At 43.2% G+C, this 15,027-nt stretch overlaps 1 protein-coding gene across 2 annotated transcripts in view; it reads left to right on the plus strand.

Annotated features, from left to right (window-relative positions):
* pawr (PRKC, apoptosis, WT1, regulator) overlaps nucleotides 1–15,027 on the plus strand; it is a 74,014-nt gene that overhangs the window by 55,320 nt on the left and 3,667 nt on the right. Inside the window, exons 4-6 of one of the 2 annotated variants that reach the window (XM_021563854.3) lie at nucleotides 6,427–6,461; nucleotides 9,272–9,389; nucleotides 10,746–10,850. In XM_021563854.3, the coding sequence (XP_021419529.1) occupies nucleotides 6,427–6,461; nucleotides 9,272–9,389; nucleotides 10,746–10,850 (258 nt within the window). The remainder of the gene's footprint in view (nucleotides 1–6,426; nucleotides 6,462–9,271; nucleotides 9,390–10,745; nucleotides 10,851–15,027) is intronic. The other variant, XM_021563855.3, reaches the window with a different exon arrangement.

Raw genomic sequence — 15,027 nt, forward strand, 5'->3', positions numbered from 1 at the left:
ACTATATAACACATCCTTCCCACTGAGACAAAACCAGATTACACTTCAGCCATTTCAAATGAGACCTAGAGGTGCTTGCTGAGCCCACCTTACCATTACCACATATTTCCCTTAAGTCAGAGCAGATGTGGGTATTGCCACGGCTAACCACTGGGGAGCTCCCACACTGCATCTCACCCATTGCTCTACCACTCCCTGTCTTTGGGTGAGGGATTGTTGATGGTCATATTTGGTTGTGTGTCGTGCTTTTGACCGTAGTGATGATCTAACGGAGGAGGAGGAGGGGAGAGAGGATCTACAGGTAGCTGTCAAGTCGACGTCTGTAAAGACAGAGCATTCCAAAAAATGTGCTGTTTTATTCTGACCCCATTTAATCACACAGACAAGCGGTTGCCATGTTGTCTGTGTAATATACAGCTCCCTCGAGCGCAAACTGTCAGGTCTTTTAGCTTCGGCACCGGTATCAAGATGTCTGGACTGAGACGGGACTGGCAACTTCAAATACTAAGAAAACGTAGACGTTTCTGCAAAACAAAATAATCCCCTATCGTTTTGAGCCCACACGGTGTTGCGTCAATAATAAGTGAACTTGGTTAATGAGCTTTCTGACTTTCATTTGATAGTTGATTTGTATTTCTATCCTTTCATCCTTTCTTGGGTCAGTCTATCTGGTACCAAGTAAAACACACTATCCTCCCCTTCTTCCTCTGTGGAGCTCTGTCTGTTCCTGCCCTATAACAACCCGTTCATGGAGATGAGACTAGGTAATAGCATTGTAGCACTGACCAGTTTTGCTGTGACAATACCAGTATTGCAATATGTTTTCCATGGCAAAAATGAAAACACGAAGCAGACCAAACTCTTTGGTCATTTAAAAACCTGCTGTATGTACAATATTGTGTGCTACAGCTTGGAAAATAAAGAAATACATGTGATTCTGGATGATAACATAATGATTTTTGTTTCCAACAACAGGGCTGTTTTCCTAAAGACGTTAAATCCACTCCGTGTTTTGTTTCCTTGCCATGATACTAACGAGCATCGCGATGCTGGTATCCTCCCGTCCCTCCTGACCAGCCCATCTCAGTGAGAGGGAGTAGAGAGGGATTCCTGTAATGGCTGCAGCACTATCTCCTCCACTGTCATCCTCTCCCTGTTCCTACTCATCTATTTCAACCCGTCCACCCCCACACACTAGCACCTTGTGATACACACGGAATCACACACACACCCGTACGCACACGCATACACACATACTCACACGCACACTGGTGTTTTTCTTTCCTATGGTTGCGTTCCTCTGTGAGGTAGTGTAATCAAGTGTAGTTTCAGTAATGTCCGTGTCACGGAGAGGCCCTCTCTCTGGGGAACCCATGTGGTCCTGGTTATCAGGCCTTACCCCTCTGTGGTATGTGAGCCGTACAAGGAAAACACTTTCCCTAAACCTGGAGCCTTGTCAGATAAACAAAACCATAGGTAACATTCAACTGGATCATCTGCTTCTAATGTTGCGCCCCGTCCAAAGGGGAGAGTGGCTTAGGTTCTGAGTCCTGAAACGGTGTGCGCTGTATACACTGAGTATACGAAGCATTAGCAACACTAATATTATGCCCCCCCCCCCTTTGCACTCAGAACAGCCTCAGTTCGTCAGGGTATAGACTGTTCAAGGTGTCAAAAGCATTCCACAGGGATGATGGCCCATGTTCACTCCAATGCTTTCCACAGATGTCAAGTTGGCTGGATGTCCTTGTTGTGGTGGATCATTCGGGAAACGGTTGAGCGTGAAAAACCCTGCAGCGTTGCAGTTCTTGACACAAACCGGTGTGCCTGGCACCTACTACGGTACCATACCCCATTCAAAAGGCACTTAAATATTTTGCCTTGCCCATTCACCCTATGAATGGCACACATACACAATACATGTCTCAATTGTCTCCAGGCTTAAAAATCCATTTTTGGGGCCTCCCGAGTGGGGCAGCAGTCTAAGGCATTGCAGTGCTTGAGGCGTCACTACAGATCATAGCTTTCACCTGGTTTGTCTAAGTCATGGAAAGAGCAGGTGTTGTATACTAAGTTTAAATATATACATATGTAGCTACAGTATATGGTTTTGCAAAACAATTATGTTTTGATTGTGGTACTGTATGTGCAAATGATTTTAGAGCATAACATACGTGAATAAGACGCACACCCACACCCCATTGTGGTATCCAACACCTCAACACACATTTGCATTTTTGATTTGCACCTGTCAGTCTTTCTCCTCCCTGCCTAGACAGTTTTCAAATGCATTAACTGAAGCTTCCCTGCTTAGATGTAATGTTCTTTAAGCTGTTCAGAAATTTGGTTGTTTAGCCCGAGACATTAATTTCAGAGGGTATCACCATTGTTGACCAAAGATTACAAGTGTGTAAATCAGGTTAACCAGATTAATATTTATCCTTTACAAGACTGCTGCCAGCTAAAATAGGTCATTGGCTGTAGTCCTCTCATTTTGCCAGTTTAATTCTTTGGCCTCACCTTTTGAAATGTCAATCGTGGACTCATAAAATGACAGAGCCTCCAGAGTAACAGATGGGGATATTTATCAGCTTTGCAAGGAGACATAGATGGAGAATTCAGGGCATTGGCAGTATGCTGGAATGCAAAAGTAAGCCTATTGTTGAACTTTTATTAGGCATGCCTTCTGGGATTTCAGGCATTTTAATGGGCTGTCAAGCGCACAAAGGCTGTCAGACTGCAAACCCATAAATTCCTTTTATTTTTTTTTTATTATAAATGTGCATGTGATTTATGAGCGGGAGAACATTGTCATGAATTATACATTTGGCCATGGATAGATGGGCAGACCGACACAGACTGACTGACACAGAAAATCTGCCAACTTTACCATGCAAGGTATTGCCAGTAACAAAGCTTGTACTTTTATTTCCTCCCACCGAGGTCTTTAATGCAGTAGTATGTTTAAAACTCCCGCCAACGCCTCAGTATAAAACGTTGCCTTTTATCTTACCGGCTTTGGCACACAAGAAATCATGAACAGTCTATTCTTGTCCGACATCAAACCTGTCAATTACAAAGCTTCACTGAATTCCTTTTCATGTGTTTATCTCCATTTACTTGTATGTGGTTCTGTCCTTGAGCTGGATTTTGTCACTGAAATTTTGTCATTGTCATTTTGTCATGACTTTGTCATTGTCACAGAAATGCTTTAGCATTTAGCCTGAGTGAACACACACAGGAATCTGCCATTTTAGATTTTTGTATTGACTTTTAACAGGTACATTTTAAAAGGTCCTTAGATCTACCTAAGAAATGATGGGTAAATATACATGCGTGTCAAACTTAAACTACAATTCGGCTTTTAATGTCAACTTTTATTAAGCTGGGATTTCTGAATTTCTACTGGGCTGTCCAGCTCACAAAAGCTTTCAGATCGCAAACACCCATAAATTCCTTTTTAAACAACGTGCATGTGATTTATGAGAGGGAGAACATTTGCCACTGCGCTTTTCCTCTTTTGCTGGAGTGGCACAAGTCTATAGGCTACAATATCATGTTGACATTTATGTTGAGCTTGTTTTGCTGCTCTAGTGGAAGTAATATTTGACGTGTGTATTTACAGTTATTTACAAATACCTCAAGTGCGACTCGTAATAAGACTAGGTATTTAGCCTATTAACATGTTTATCTGACTCCATAAAGATAATTAGCAATATGCAAGAACACTATAATTGCGATACAGTAATAGGCAATGAAGAAATGTCTGAGAATGGAATTCGAAATACAAGTGTATTTAACTACCTTGGAAAATGAATGGATTCACATACAAGGCATAAATCTGAAGTTACAAGGCAATACTGACATTAACAAAGCAGTATACTATGCATGATAAGAGAGAAATCATAGCCTGAAATGCCATGCCCCAGAAATCCATGGGGTAGAGAAGGAAAGAAGGTCAGAAAGAAAAAAGAGAACCTTGAGTCTTAGACTCTTTTATAAGCATCTGAGTTGTTTGGATTCAAAATCTTGAGTTGTTGGCCAATAGTATTCCTGTAAAGTTAACCTCCAATCAGATATCAGATCTGCATGATGTGACCTCTGCTTATCAGAGGTGAGACAATGGGGGTTGGAGAAATAAAACGGAGGATGCTGAATTCCTAAGACAACACAGAGGAGTTTCTTGCATACGGTTGATAAGTCAGGGGCTTCTCTACCCTACAGTACGATTAGTCTTATTTAGATACATGTCTGCTGCCTACAATTTAAAAAAGGCAGTTTGGCGAGGACATTTGTTAGCAAGATATCAATGTGCATGATTTCTAACAAAGCAGAGTGAGGGTAGGAAAATGTATGAAACCTGGATAAAACAGTGACTTTTTCAAATCATCCTTCGGACGTTCATCCAGGTCAGCTTTTACATTTCTTTACATTATCGGAAAGAGCAGATTCTAAGGTTTCTAACATACAATCACTTACAAACTCTGGAAAATGGGGGCAATGGGCTCTGTTTCAAAATATCACTTGTTTTGTTACATGACAGCGTTTCCATGCTTTACCGTGACACTCAAGTTGTGTGGGAAAAGTAATGTAATTAAACCCAAAATACGCTATTTCATTCTTTTGAAAATGTATTTTATTAGTCTTATAATGGTTTTTAGGACCTGCATAAACAAATTAATAATGGATTTCTTTGTGATGGTATATTTTCAATGGATTTATAAAAATAGACGCTTACTCACATCTGCATACCCTCTTTTTTTTTAATGTTATATATTTTTTAAATTGAACCTTTATGTAACTAAGCAAGTCAGTTAAGAACAAAATCTTATTTACAATGACGGCCTACACCGGCCAAACCCGGACGATGCTGGGCCAATTGTGCGCCGCCCTATGGGACTCACAATCATGGCCGGTTATGATACAGCCTGAATTCGAACCAGGGTGTCTGTAGTGACACTTCTAGCACTGAGAAGCAGTGCCTTAGACCGCTACGCCACTCAGGAACCCCTACTCCCATTGTCACCGGTACAGGCATGTGCACAGGATATATACATGGTTTACCCCGGCACAAATGTGGTAAAAATGGGACTGTTTGAAAGGGGGTCGTCCCCCCAAAGTTTTTTTTTACAGGTAACATACACAAATCACACAGGATTTAGAGTATCTTTGACACACACACACACACACACACACACACACACACACACTGCCTCCTGTTGATGCAACAGAGGTATTTTTCAGTTTAATTGTTTTCTATTGTTAAGATCCCATTGTTAAAATCTCTTCAGTCATATGTATACCTATGAAAATAAAAGAATGCCAACTGTCCCTACCCCGGCTTCATGAAAGACACAACTCTGCACTGACTTCGCTGTCAGCCTTCTAAAATCTAAATTCAGAGACTGGCTACCCCCTGACCGGAGGCAGGAACACCTGCAGCCAAAACAAACAGACTATACCAAAGTCTAGAACAGAAAGGTACATGACGTCACCAATCCCTTGTTTCTGCTCATTGATTAATGAGTCACTTTAAGACAACAGGACATTATTGATTTTTTTTCTTTCTGGTATTTGTTTATTTTGTTACTGTTACCCATGAATATGTTGTATGTGCATGGATTTCTGTTTGTATTGACTTTAATATGAGTGTTGAAACAAACAAAAAATTAACATAAGAGCTGGAAATGTAACATGCATACAGCTCATTCATAGTGTTGTTTCCGAGGCATTCCTGAGGCCTGTCTGTTCTCTGTAATAGTGGCTCTTAGGGCTGCAGCAGAGGCCGTTAATTAAGGATCCGCCCCTTTTTTTTACATTTCTGTATGCATGGTACAACTGGAGGCTGTGTGGTGATAGCTCCCCTGAAGCTAATAGCTTAACTATCTGTCAGTTCAGCAGCAGAGGTACAAGAAGGTTTATACACAACCTACAGGCTCTCTGTAGTAGCTACTCCTGATGACTTTCTGCTGATGTTGACGCAATACTATTTTGTTGTCGTGTCTCTGTGTTGCACACAACTGCGTGTGCGTTTGTGTGTGCTCACCCTAGGCAGATTAATCAGGAAAGGTGGGCTTTGTGTCAGGCAGTGACAAGCTTTTCGAGCGGATTATTTTTGAGTCTCCTCGGTGCATTTCACAATCTGGACACAGGTGTTGAATACAAAAATGCTGACTAAACCGTTTCATAACTCAAGCTACAGATCATAATTTTCCTCAGGCACATTGAGTATTCATCCTAACAAACATTTCCACCGCTGTGTACGATAGACTTCCCTTGCCTTTGTTCATGTATTCATTAGCAATTAGAAATGGCCCTCCCCCTGACATAGCCCACCAGTATGTAATATACTTGTACAAAAGAACCCTGGCCCTTTGTTGTCTGAGTATCCCCTTCCTCTGACATGGCTCTCCTTTGTTTTCCTAGGATACTCCAAGATCCGGGAGTGGCCACCACCAGAGGTAAGAAACCTTCCCTATTACTTCTGTTGAGAATGAGGGCGTGTATTATTGTTTCTGGTATGGTGGGAGTGAAGGTGGTGATAAAAGTGAAGAAACGGAGAACCTGGAAGACCAAGAAGAGAAGGCAACAGTTTAGGTCATTAATTACCATAGCAGATGACCTTGCATTTACTTAAATAGATTTTGAAGTTTCACCATTGTAAATGCCCTCTGTGTTTACGGTGCCTGTCAGAACATCTAGTTCCAGTTTGATTTCAATGCATCAGAAATTACAGCACAGCTTAACTCGCCGGGTGTCTTCTCGTACAGGGTTTCCCAACCCCGGTCCTGGGGCCCACCCTAATTCAAGTTAGCTTTGATTATTTGAATCAGGTGTGTACCCAGGGGGGGGGGGCAGGACCGAGTTTGGGAAAACCTGCTCTAGTAGACTGTATGCCAACAACAGGCGTGTACATTTTGTTCAGACTATCGTTCGACAAGTTTGCAGGCAATGCAACGTTGACGTGATACGAGAGCATATCAAGCCGATCCGATGTCTCGATAAGGAGTTGAAGTTCAATCAAGGTCGGAAAGAGTTGTTGCTGATTACAGCCGACATCCTCTTTATACCACACACTTACTATGATTGACTTATCGGAGCATACAAGAGCCAATTAATCCACACCAAGTCAGTATTTTTCTTGCTTATGGTGTGGCCATTGACACCTCAATTTATCTTCTTTAACACTGTTAAGTGTCCAAAGCCATTGACACCTCTGTTTTTCCAGACACCACACTGCTAAATTTCCAACCACCATTTGGACATTCTTTTCCACTATTTGCATAAGGACAATCGCCATCAAATTGTTAAGTTCTGTGTGATCCCTGCCCAGTTCACCGGCTGACGCTCCCAATCTGGCCCAGTAATGATGTCCTACTGTGATTGGCTGGCCTCCACTGTCGGATGGTCCAGTGTTGTGGCGCAGAGAGGCTGCCAGGTGGGCGCCACAAGATGGTGGAAATATTGGACAACCCGGTCTCTGAACTCCACTGAAACTATACAACAGGCTGCTAATGCATTCACACCATCCTCTCTCACTACACTATCATTATGGTTGATATGGGCTATTATAGTGATCAGCCTGTTGCTGGTTGTCAGTCTGGAGATGGCTTATGACTTTAAGATGGATGGGCCTTCTCTGTTCCACTGGGCTCTGCTAGCAGACCACACCAGGCATCTCAATGCTTGTTGTGTGTGGCCATTGGGTCTCTGCCTCTCCTCTCCAACCCCCAACTGCTGAGACCTCCAAGAGTGGATCATTGCCTCTGCCTGTCTCCCGTGCGGTCTCTGCGGGGCGCTAATGGACCAGAGTGGGGTGATTAGCACTGAGGGCATGGCCGTTTAGACTGGGTGCCTGGCAGATGCTGCAAGCCCTAGAGACAGAGGGATGTAGAGCGTTTGTGTGTTTGCATTTTCAAGGGTGGAGTGGCCTTGAAGACATTCAGCCAAAAACATGTCATTCACTTGGTGTAGGAAAGTGCCATGGAGAGCATTTCAAGGACTTTCTCTCTATCATCAAAAGCAATGGGCACAACACTCTTTAGTTCTGAAAAGAGTGAGTGAAAATAATTTCTGTGGGCTCAGCCTCTGAGTTACTGAGGAAGTAAATGTCAAATAGCCCCAAAAAACTGCATTACTACATGAGTGTTTGTATTATGAGTGGTGGAGCTTCCTGGCTAAATAAAAGAGATGGTCTGATTTATTATTTATTTTTTTGCTATTTCTGCTTCTTAGGGAGCTTGTGATCATGTAGTCTCGGGAAAGTATATATATTTACTGCTCAGGATAAGTAGGTATTCAACCCCGTTTAAGAAATATTGAAGTTTCCTTTTCTGTAATGCAGACATACTGCACTCTTCCAGAGACTGGGATCACTCTTCTCTTAACTGGTCTATAGAATGCCCAGTAGGTAGCAGCCTGAACACACTTCTACAGGTGGAATACAATGGAATATTATGGTTTTCTGTGGCAATTCCAGAAGTTTCCCTTTTTTTCTTTTTTTTTTGTGGGCCTTGTTGAGAAATATGCAGACAACCCTCTTAAGCAATGAGGCGAAGCCCAGCGGCTGCCCAATAATTTGATTCCAGGAGAGAGTTATTGGACCGGGCACAATCCGCATGGGTAAAAATATGAGGAGCGCAACTCATTCCAAGACTTCCACGTCAGTAATTATTGAAATAAAAGCCGCTAGGAAATAAGTTCCAATATTCCCCTCGCTGCCCTCGAGTCTTCTCAGAGAAGAGCGAGAATGAGAGAGAGAAAGGGGGAGAGAGCTGTTTGTTCCTCACTAGCAGACCAAGGACCGCGGAGCACCTCTTTTCACTAGCCGATGAATAGGGACGCTTTGTTGCTAATGACATGAAGTGGATTTATGCAGGGCACTCTTTACACATCTCAGCATTCAAGATAGTCATATTGAAATGGCCTCATATTCAGAATCCATTCTTCGCCCTTCGAGATAGAACCCTGACAGCTTTTATGTTCTAATGGGATAAAAGGTATAAGTACTTGTTCTCCTCACACTTAAGTCTGACCATTAGAGCTGTATTGTGCATTCAACAGGCTCTGAGTCATACACTACAACAGCTTTTCAGTTTTTATGTGATTCTTTTGAATGTCAAGGAACGTTCAAAAGGTTTATACGTTCCTTATTGAATTTACTTCACAAACTACAGGTTTTTGTGAACGTGTACCGTACCCAACAGTGAGTCAGTGTTGAAAGCATGGACATTGGTGTTGGTCAGAAGTATTGACGTGTGTGTTGTGGCAGCAGCAGCTCTGGAGGTCCTGGTTCTGAGGAGGAGGCGGGGGGGAACAGTCGACACCGCCACGGCAACCGCCACGGCAACGCCGGAGGACTGGAGAGGAGGATGGAGGAACTGGAAAAGGTACTCAAAATTAGGCTTGCTCTACCATTCCCCCAGAAACGTGCACTCGGTCACTCCCCCTCATGCATTGAACGCATTGGATTAGTGCAAGCAAGCATAGCTGGGGGAAGGTTCTGCATTAGGCCTGTCGTTCACTGGTTGACAACTATTTCAACACAGGCCTATCCATCATCACTATCCAATGTTTATAATGTCACTGTGATGTAAATATTAAAATGACATGTTTTAGTTGATTATTTCAGAATGACTGTTATGCTTCTTGGCACATTTGACCATTTTTATTGTTGGTATTTGTTATCCTTCCCGTCTACTGCTATTTCTCTGTCTATATCCATCTCACGTTTCCTGAAAGCCCTGTTTGTCCTTCTGTCCATCCGTCACAGGGGCAGAGAGACTTTGATAGTTCTCCTCTCCCAAGGCCCTGCTGCAATAACTGTTTTTAAAGCATCTATCAGCATCCTGTTAAATCTTGAGGATTTCTTTTTAAAAGATGAATTCCTCTCTGAGTCGTTTGAGCGTCTGCCCAGTCTGGCCTCGCTGTTCGTCTTCAGTCAGATGTAGGCATTCCTATATTCCTGTCTGCAATAACTCCTCTGCGTTCAGTCAGAGAATGTATTTTACTGGAGTTCTCTCTTCCCCATCACCCTGTTCTTATGAAACACTCTGTACTCCCTCTCAATCACTTTTTAGATTCTCAAATGTCATCCCGGTCCAGTCCATTTCTAAAAGAAAAACTACTGCTTTCACTTGCCACGACGCCTGTAAATGGAGAGTTTGCACATCACTGGCGAGTTCGAGAGAGCAGTCAGTGCACTTTAGTTTTGTATTGATTTCAGCAAGTTCTGTCGTTGGTCTCTGGCTCGTTTAAATGCAGTAGATTTCATGGCTTTATACAACATTGACAAATGTGCAGCGCCCTTGATTGCTGTGAGTATCGCATTGTAGTGTCATTCATCATGATAATGAAAGTATTACTTTCAACCTTCAGTTACCCATGTAACTCGGGTAACCCTCCATAAAATAAAATGTATCTTCCGCGGCCTGAAGATTTATGGTCGCCGTGGTATGGTCATCATGCTACATTGTTTTGATGTTTTCTCGTTGCCATATGGGTTTCCATGGAAACCAGTTCACGCTTATCTGTAGTAAAAAACAAAGTTAAGTTGGAGAGGCGGATTCCTGGCGAGCCTTCATTTCGCAGCGTAAATATCATCTTGAAACGTGACCATATTTCCACATGGATGAGGCCTCTATATTTGTTCTGTCTCTGTCTCTCTGTCTGTGTATGTGGACCATACCAAAGTGCTGCAGGATGTGTTCTAACGTTAACAGAGCTCTTTGCCCCTTCTTTCTCAGGAGCTGGCCAGACAGAGGCAGGAGAACGAGCAGCTGCTGAAAGCCCACCAGGATAAAGACGACCTGATTGGAAAGCTGAAGGAGGAGATTGACTTGCTGAATAGAGTGAGTGTTGGAGAGGGTTCGGCCAGGGTTGAGCGGGTAGAGTTGGGCTAGGCTGGGGAGTGTTGGAGAGGGTCATCCAGGGTTGACAGGGTAGCTGTGGGGTAGATTGTTGGGGAGGGTCAACCAGGGTTGACAGGGTAGAGTTGGGCTAGAGTGGGGAGTGTTGGAGAGAGTCAACCAGTGTTGACAGGGTAGATGTAGGCTAGGGTGGGCAGCCTCTAAGGCACTGAGAGTTTAAGGTATTTTGAAGAGGTTACTATACAGATGTTAGAGTAGCAAGGCTAGATCTACTTTCACAATTATTCAAATCAAATTTTATTGGTCACATACACATGGTTAGCAGATGTTATTGCGAGTGTAGCGATATACTTGTGCTTCTAGTTCCGACAGTGCAGCAATCTAACATGTAGTTTAACAATTCCACAACAACTATCTAATACACACAAATCTAAGTAAGGAATGGAAGAAGAATATAAAGATATGGATGAGTGATAACCGAGCGGCATAGGTAAGATGTAATGGATGGCATAAAATACAGTATATACATAAGAAATTAGTAATGCAAGATATGTAAACATTATTAAAGTGGCATTATAAAAGTCACTAGTGATCCATTTATTAGTGGCCAATGATTTCAAGTCTGTATGTAGGCAGCAGCCTCCCTGTGTTAGTGATGGCTGTTTAACAATCTGATGGCCTTAAGATAGAAGCTGTTTTTCAGTCTCTCGGTCCCAGCTTTGATGCTCCTGTACTGACCTTGCCTTCTGGATGGTTGCGGGGTACACAGGCAGTGGCTCGGGTGGTTGTTGTCCTTGATGATCTTTTTGGCCTTCCTGTGACATCGGGTGCTGTAGGTGTCCTGGAGGGCTAGTAGTTTGCCCCCGGCGATGCGTTGTGCAGACCTCACTACCCTGTGGAGAGCCTTGCAGTTGTGGGCAGTGCAGTTGCTGTATCAGGCGCTGATACTTCCCGACAGGATGCTCACAATTGTATTAGAAATGAATAGTATGCTACTTAAATGATAATGTATGGTGCCCTTCTAGTCTCGAACACAGGTATAGTAATGTATACCTATGTGGGTTTTTTTGCCCATAATCCTTTGATGGACATCTCTATCCTGCCACAGTTAAAGATGCACTATGCAGAAATAGCTCCGCCATTTCCTGGTTGCAAAAATTCAAATAGTTAGCTAAATTTCAGTTTGTGGCAACTGGCAAGTATAGTGTAGAGAATCATTGTACCATTTAAACAGCTGGGAAATATATTTTTCATAACCCCAAATATTTTATTTTCAGTTTTAAAGCTGGTGTACAAAACTGAAAGAAAGAAAATGCAAAAATGTAACTTAAGGGAAGCATATAAATAGCACACGTAGAACAGATCTACCACTTCAACTTGCTTTCGATGAGAATTACTGATCTATAACACACATTTCTATGTGAATTGGTCAGGTCACCCAAAAAGTTACATATTGCAACTTTAATCTTATTATAGTTTCTCTTAATTGTCAGTTGAAAGCTTGTCATTTTTAGTAACTGTGTACTGCAGAGGAAACTTGGAGCAATTCAGTCTCTCACAGCTGTGTTGAGTGAAGCCGAGGACTAAATAGAACCGATTGCCAAATTACCACGTCCATATCTGCAGGCAATCAGCTTGATATTGTAAAGCTGCTTCTCGGATAAGCAGAAGATTACAATTATCCAGCGCTTGCAAGGATTAACACTCACACAGGCACCCCCCAAAAAAGTCATTTCTCATGTTCTCTCTCGCTCTCTTTATCTCCCATACCCCAACCTCTGAACTGGATCTGATTGGTGTTTTATCAACATTTTAAACTCATTGTCAACCACACGGGTTGTAACCCCATCCGATTTTGGTCTACAGAGCCTGAAGTAAACGATATGCAGACCCGTTCGAGGTGCAGAGCTCTTCAGTTTCACTCCCCTGCACCCCATTGCAGTTTGGAGAAACAACTTTTTAGTTTCGCTCTGTGCCTCCTGACTTAAAACAGCTCCCCTTTTCAAAACATGACATTTTCCCTTCCCTGACAGAGAGTTTATCGGATCTAGTCTGAAGAAAACACTAGGCCCCTGCTATATGTCAAGAGTCCTTATGCCAATCAACATTCTACATGCTGTGGTTAAGAGAAACCCTTGTAGTGTGGAGTACGAGTCTGATTTCAATCATCCCCTGATATGTAACGTGACTTATAACCACTAGGGTTATCAGCCTATAATTAATTCATCATTAGTCAAGAGTTACTACATTTCCTCTCCTATATGCTCCTGAATGTTATGTAACCATTTAGTAGTCCACGCATTAGGCTAAATCCACAGACTGAATGTAAAGAGACAGCTGTGTCATGTGCCTCTTTCTCTAGAGACCAATTACATTGCTTCTCCTTGGCACCAGGGAGTCCGATCTGTGACAGCCTACAGGCAAATACCCCACACCCTGTCTCCATACCTATTGTAGACCCACACTGTATACAGAGGCAAATACCCCACATCCTGTCTCCATACCTACTGTAGACCCACACTGTATACAGAGGCAAATACCCCACCCCCTGTCTCCATACCTATTGTAGACCCACACTGTATACAGAGGCAAATACCCCACACCCTGTCTCCATACCTACTGTAGACCCACACTGTGTACAGAGAGACAAATACCCCACCCCCTGTCTCCATACCTATTGTAGACCCACACTGTATACAGAGAGACAAATACCCCACACCCTGTCTCCATACCTACTGTAGACCCACACTGTATACAGAGGCAAATACCCCACCCCCTGTCTCCATACCTATTGTAGACCCACACTGTATACAGAGGCAAATACCCCACACCCTGTCTCCATACCTATTGTAGACCCACACTGTATACAGAGGCAAATATCCAGTGAAACACATTCCTCAGCATTTCTCTCGATGTTGTTTTGTATCTTTCTAAAATGGATGGCATTCACTCACTTTGAAGGTTTCATATATCATTGTCTAGCTCCTGCCATTGCATATTGAGAAGAAAGCCGAGGTCAGAGTTTCTGTTTCCTGAGTCTACAATCTTGGGCCAGTGGTCCAGTGTTCCCAGCACTCTGAGACCATCAACAAACTCTCCCCATCGCATGACCCCTGCTCACGTTATCTGTGTCACATGTTTTGGCATTGGGAAACCCAGCAGGAGGCCTCTGAAATATTCCAAATACTCTGAAATATTCCAAATACTCTGAAATATTCCAAAAGAGAGTTTGCAGCCTTCCTCGATGAGGCATTCCAATGCAAACAAGCCCCGAGTCTCCCCTGCCAACAAATACAGTTGCCGAACAGTGTTGATTTTGCACATTTCAGGAACTTGCAAGTGTCCTCAATGCCTGGCTTTCTTTATTATCTTCACATTTCTTCATTAAGATAGCCACTGCAGTCTACAGCCTATGAGCCATGTGGAGGAGGCCATAGAACTGTTGGATCAGAGACCCCTGATAGCATCACATGAACAGGACCTCATAAGAGGCAGCCTCCCTGTGGGAACACTCGCCGGGGCGATAGTGATCAGAAATGTCCCTCGGAGAGGTTACTGCAAAGCCTGATGGGAAGGCAGGAGATAAGGAACAGATCCAGTGTGGCGTCTCCTTCTCGCGGCGCTTGAAGATTGAACTGTGACTCACTAGCAAAGTTTGTTTTGTAGGGAAGGCTTGGATAAGGCTGAGGTGCTGGCAGATGATATGACCCTGGAAAACATCTGACTCTGGGTGTTGGCTACATAGAATACAGGCTCAAGCAGGTGCATGCAAATTGAAGTACATGTGGATATAATCTATTTTGGGAGATTAAATGAAATGTGAATAAAGTTATTAGTCGGTTGTAACTTAAAAAGGTTCAAATGGTATGCCGGAGGCAGCCGCCAGATGCGAAATGAGATTGCTTTTCTCCCCTTGTGTCAGAGCTCAGACAGTGAGCTGTTCTGTAGCCACAGCATGTCTGTGGCTCTGTGACCTCCAGTGTGTGATTCGCAGACTACCTCGCTTTTTAAGTTTCCGACAAGTACGGCTTAGCTAATCTTGACGGTCGCCTGTCGCTTCCGCCAGTGATGGAGGAAGCCGAAAATGAGAAGTGTCACTTTTAGATCAGCGCTTTGATGGGAGTGCGTCATGGCAATGGGGCTCCTCATTTGTGTCTAA

The sequence above is a fragment of the Oncorhynchus mykiss genome, chromosome 15, assembly GCF_057628025.1.
Source record: "Oncorhynchus mykiss isolate SJ-2025 chromosome 15, ASM5762802v1, whole genome shotgun sequence".
Lineage (NCBI taxonomy): Eukaryota > Metazoa > Chordata > Actinopteri > Salmoniformes > Salmonidae > Oncorhynchus > Oncorhynchus mykiss.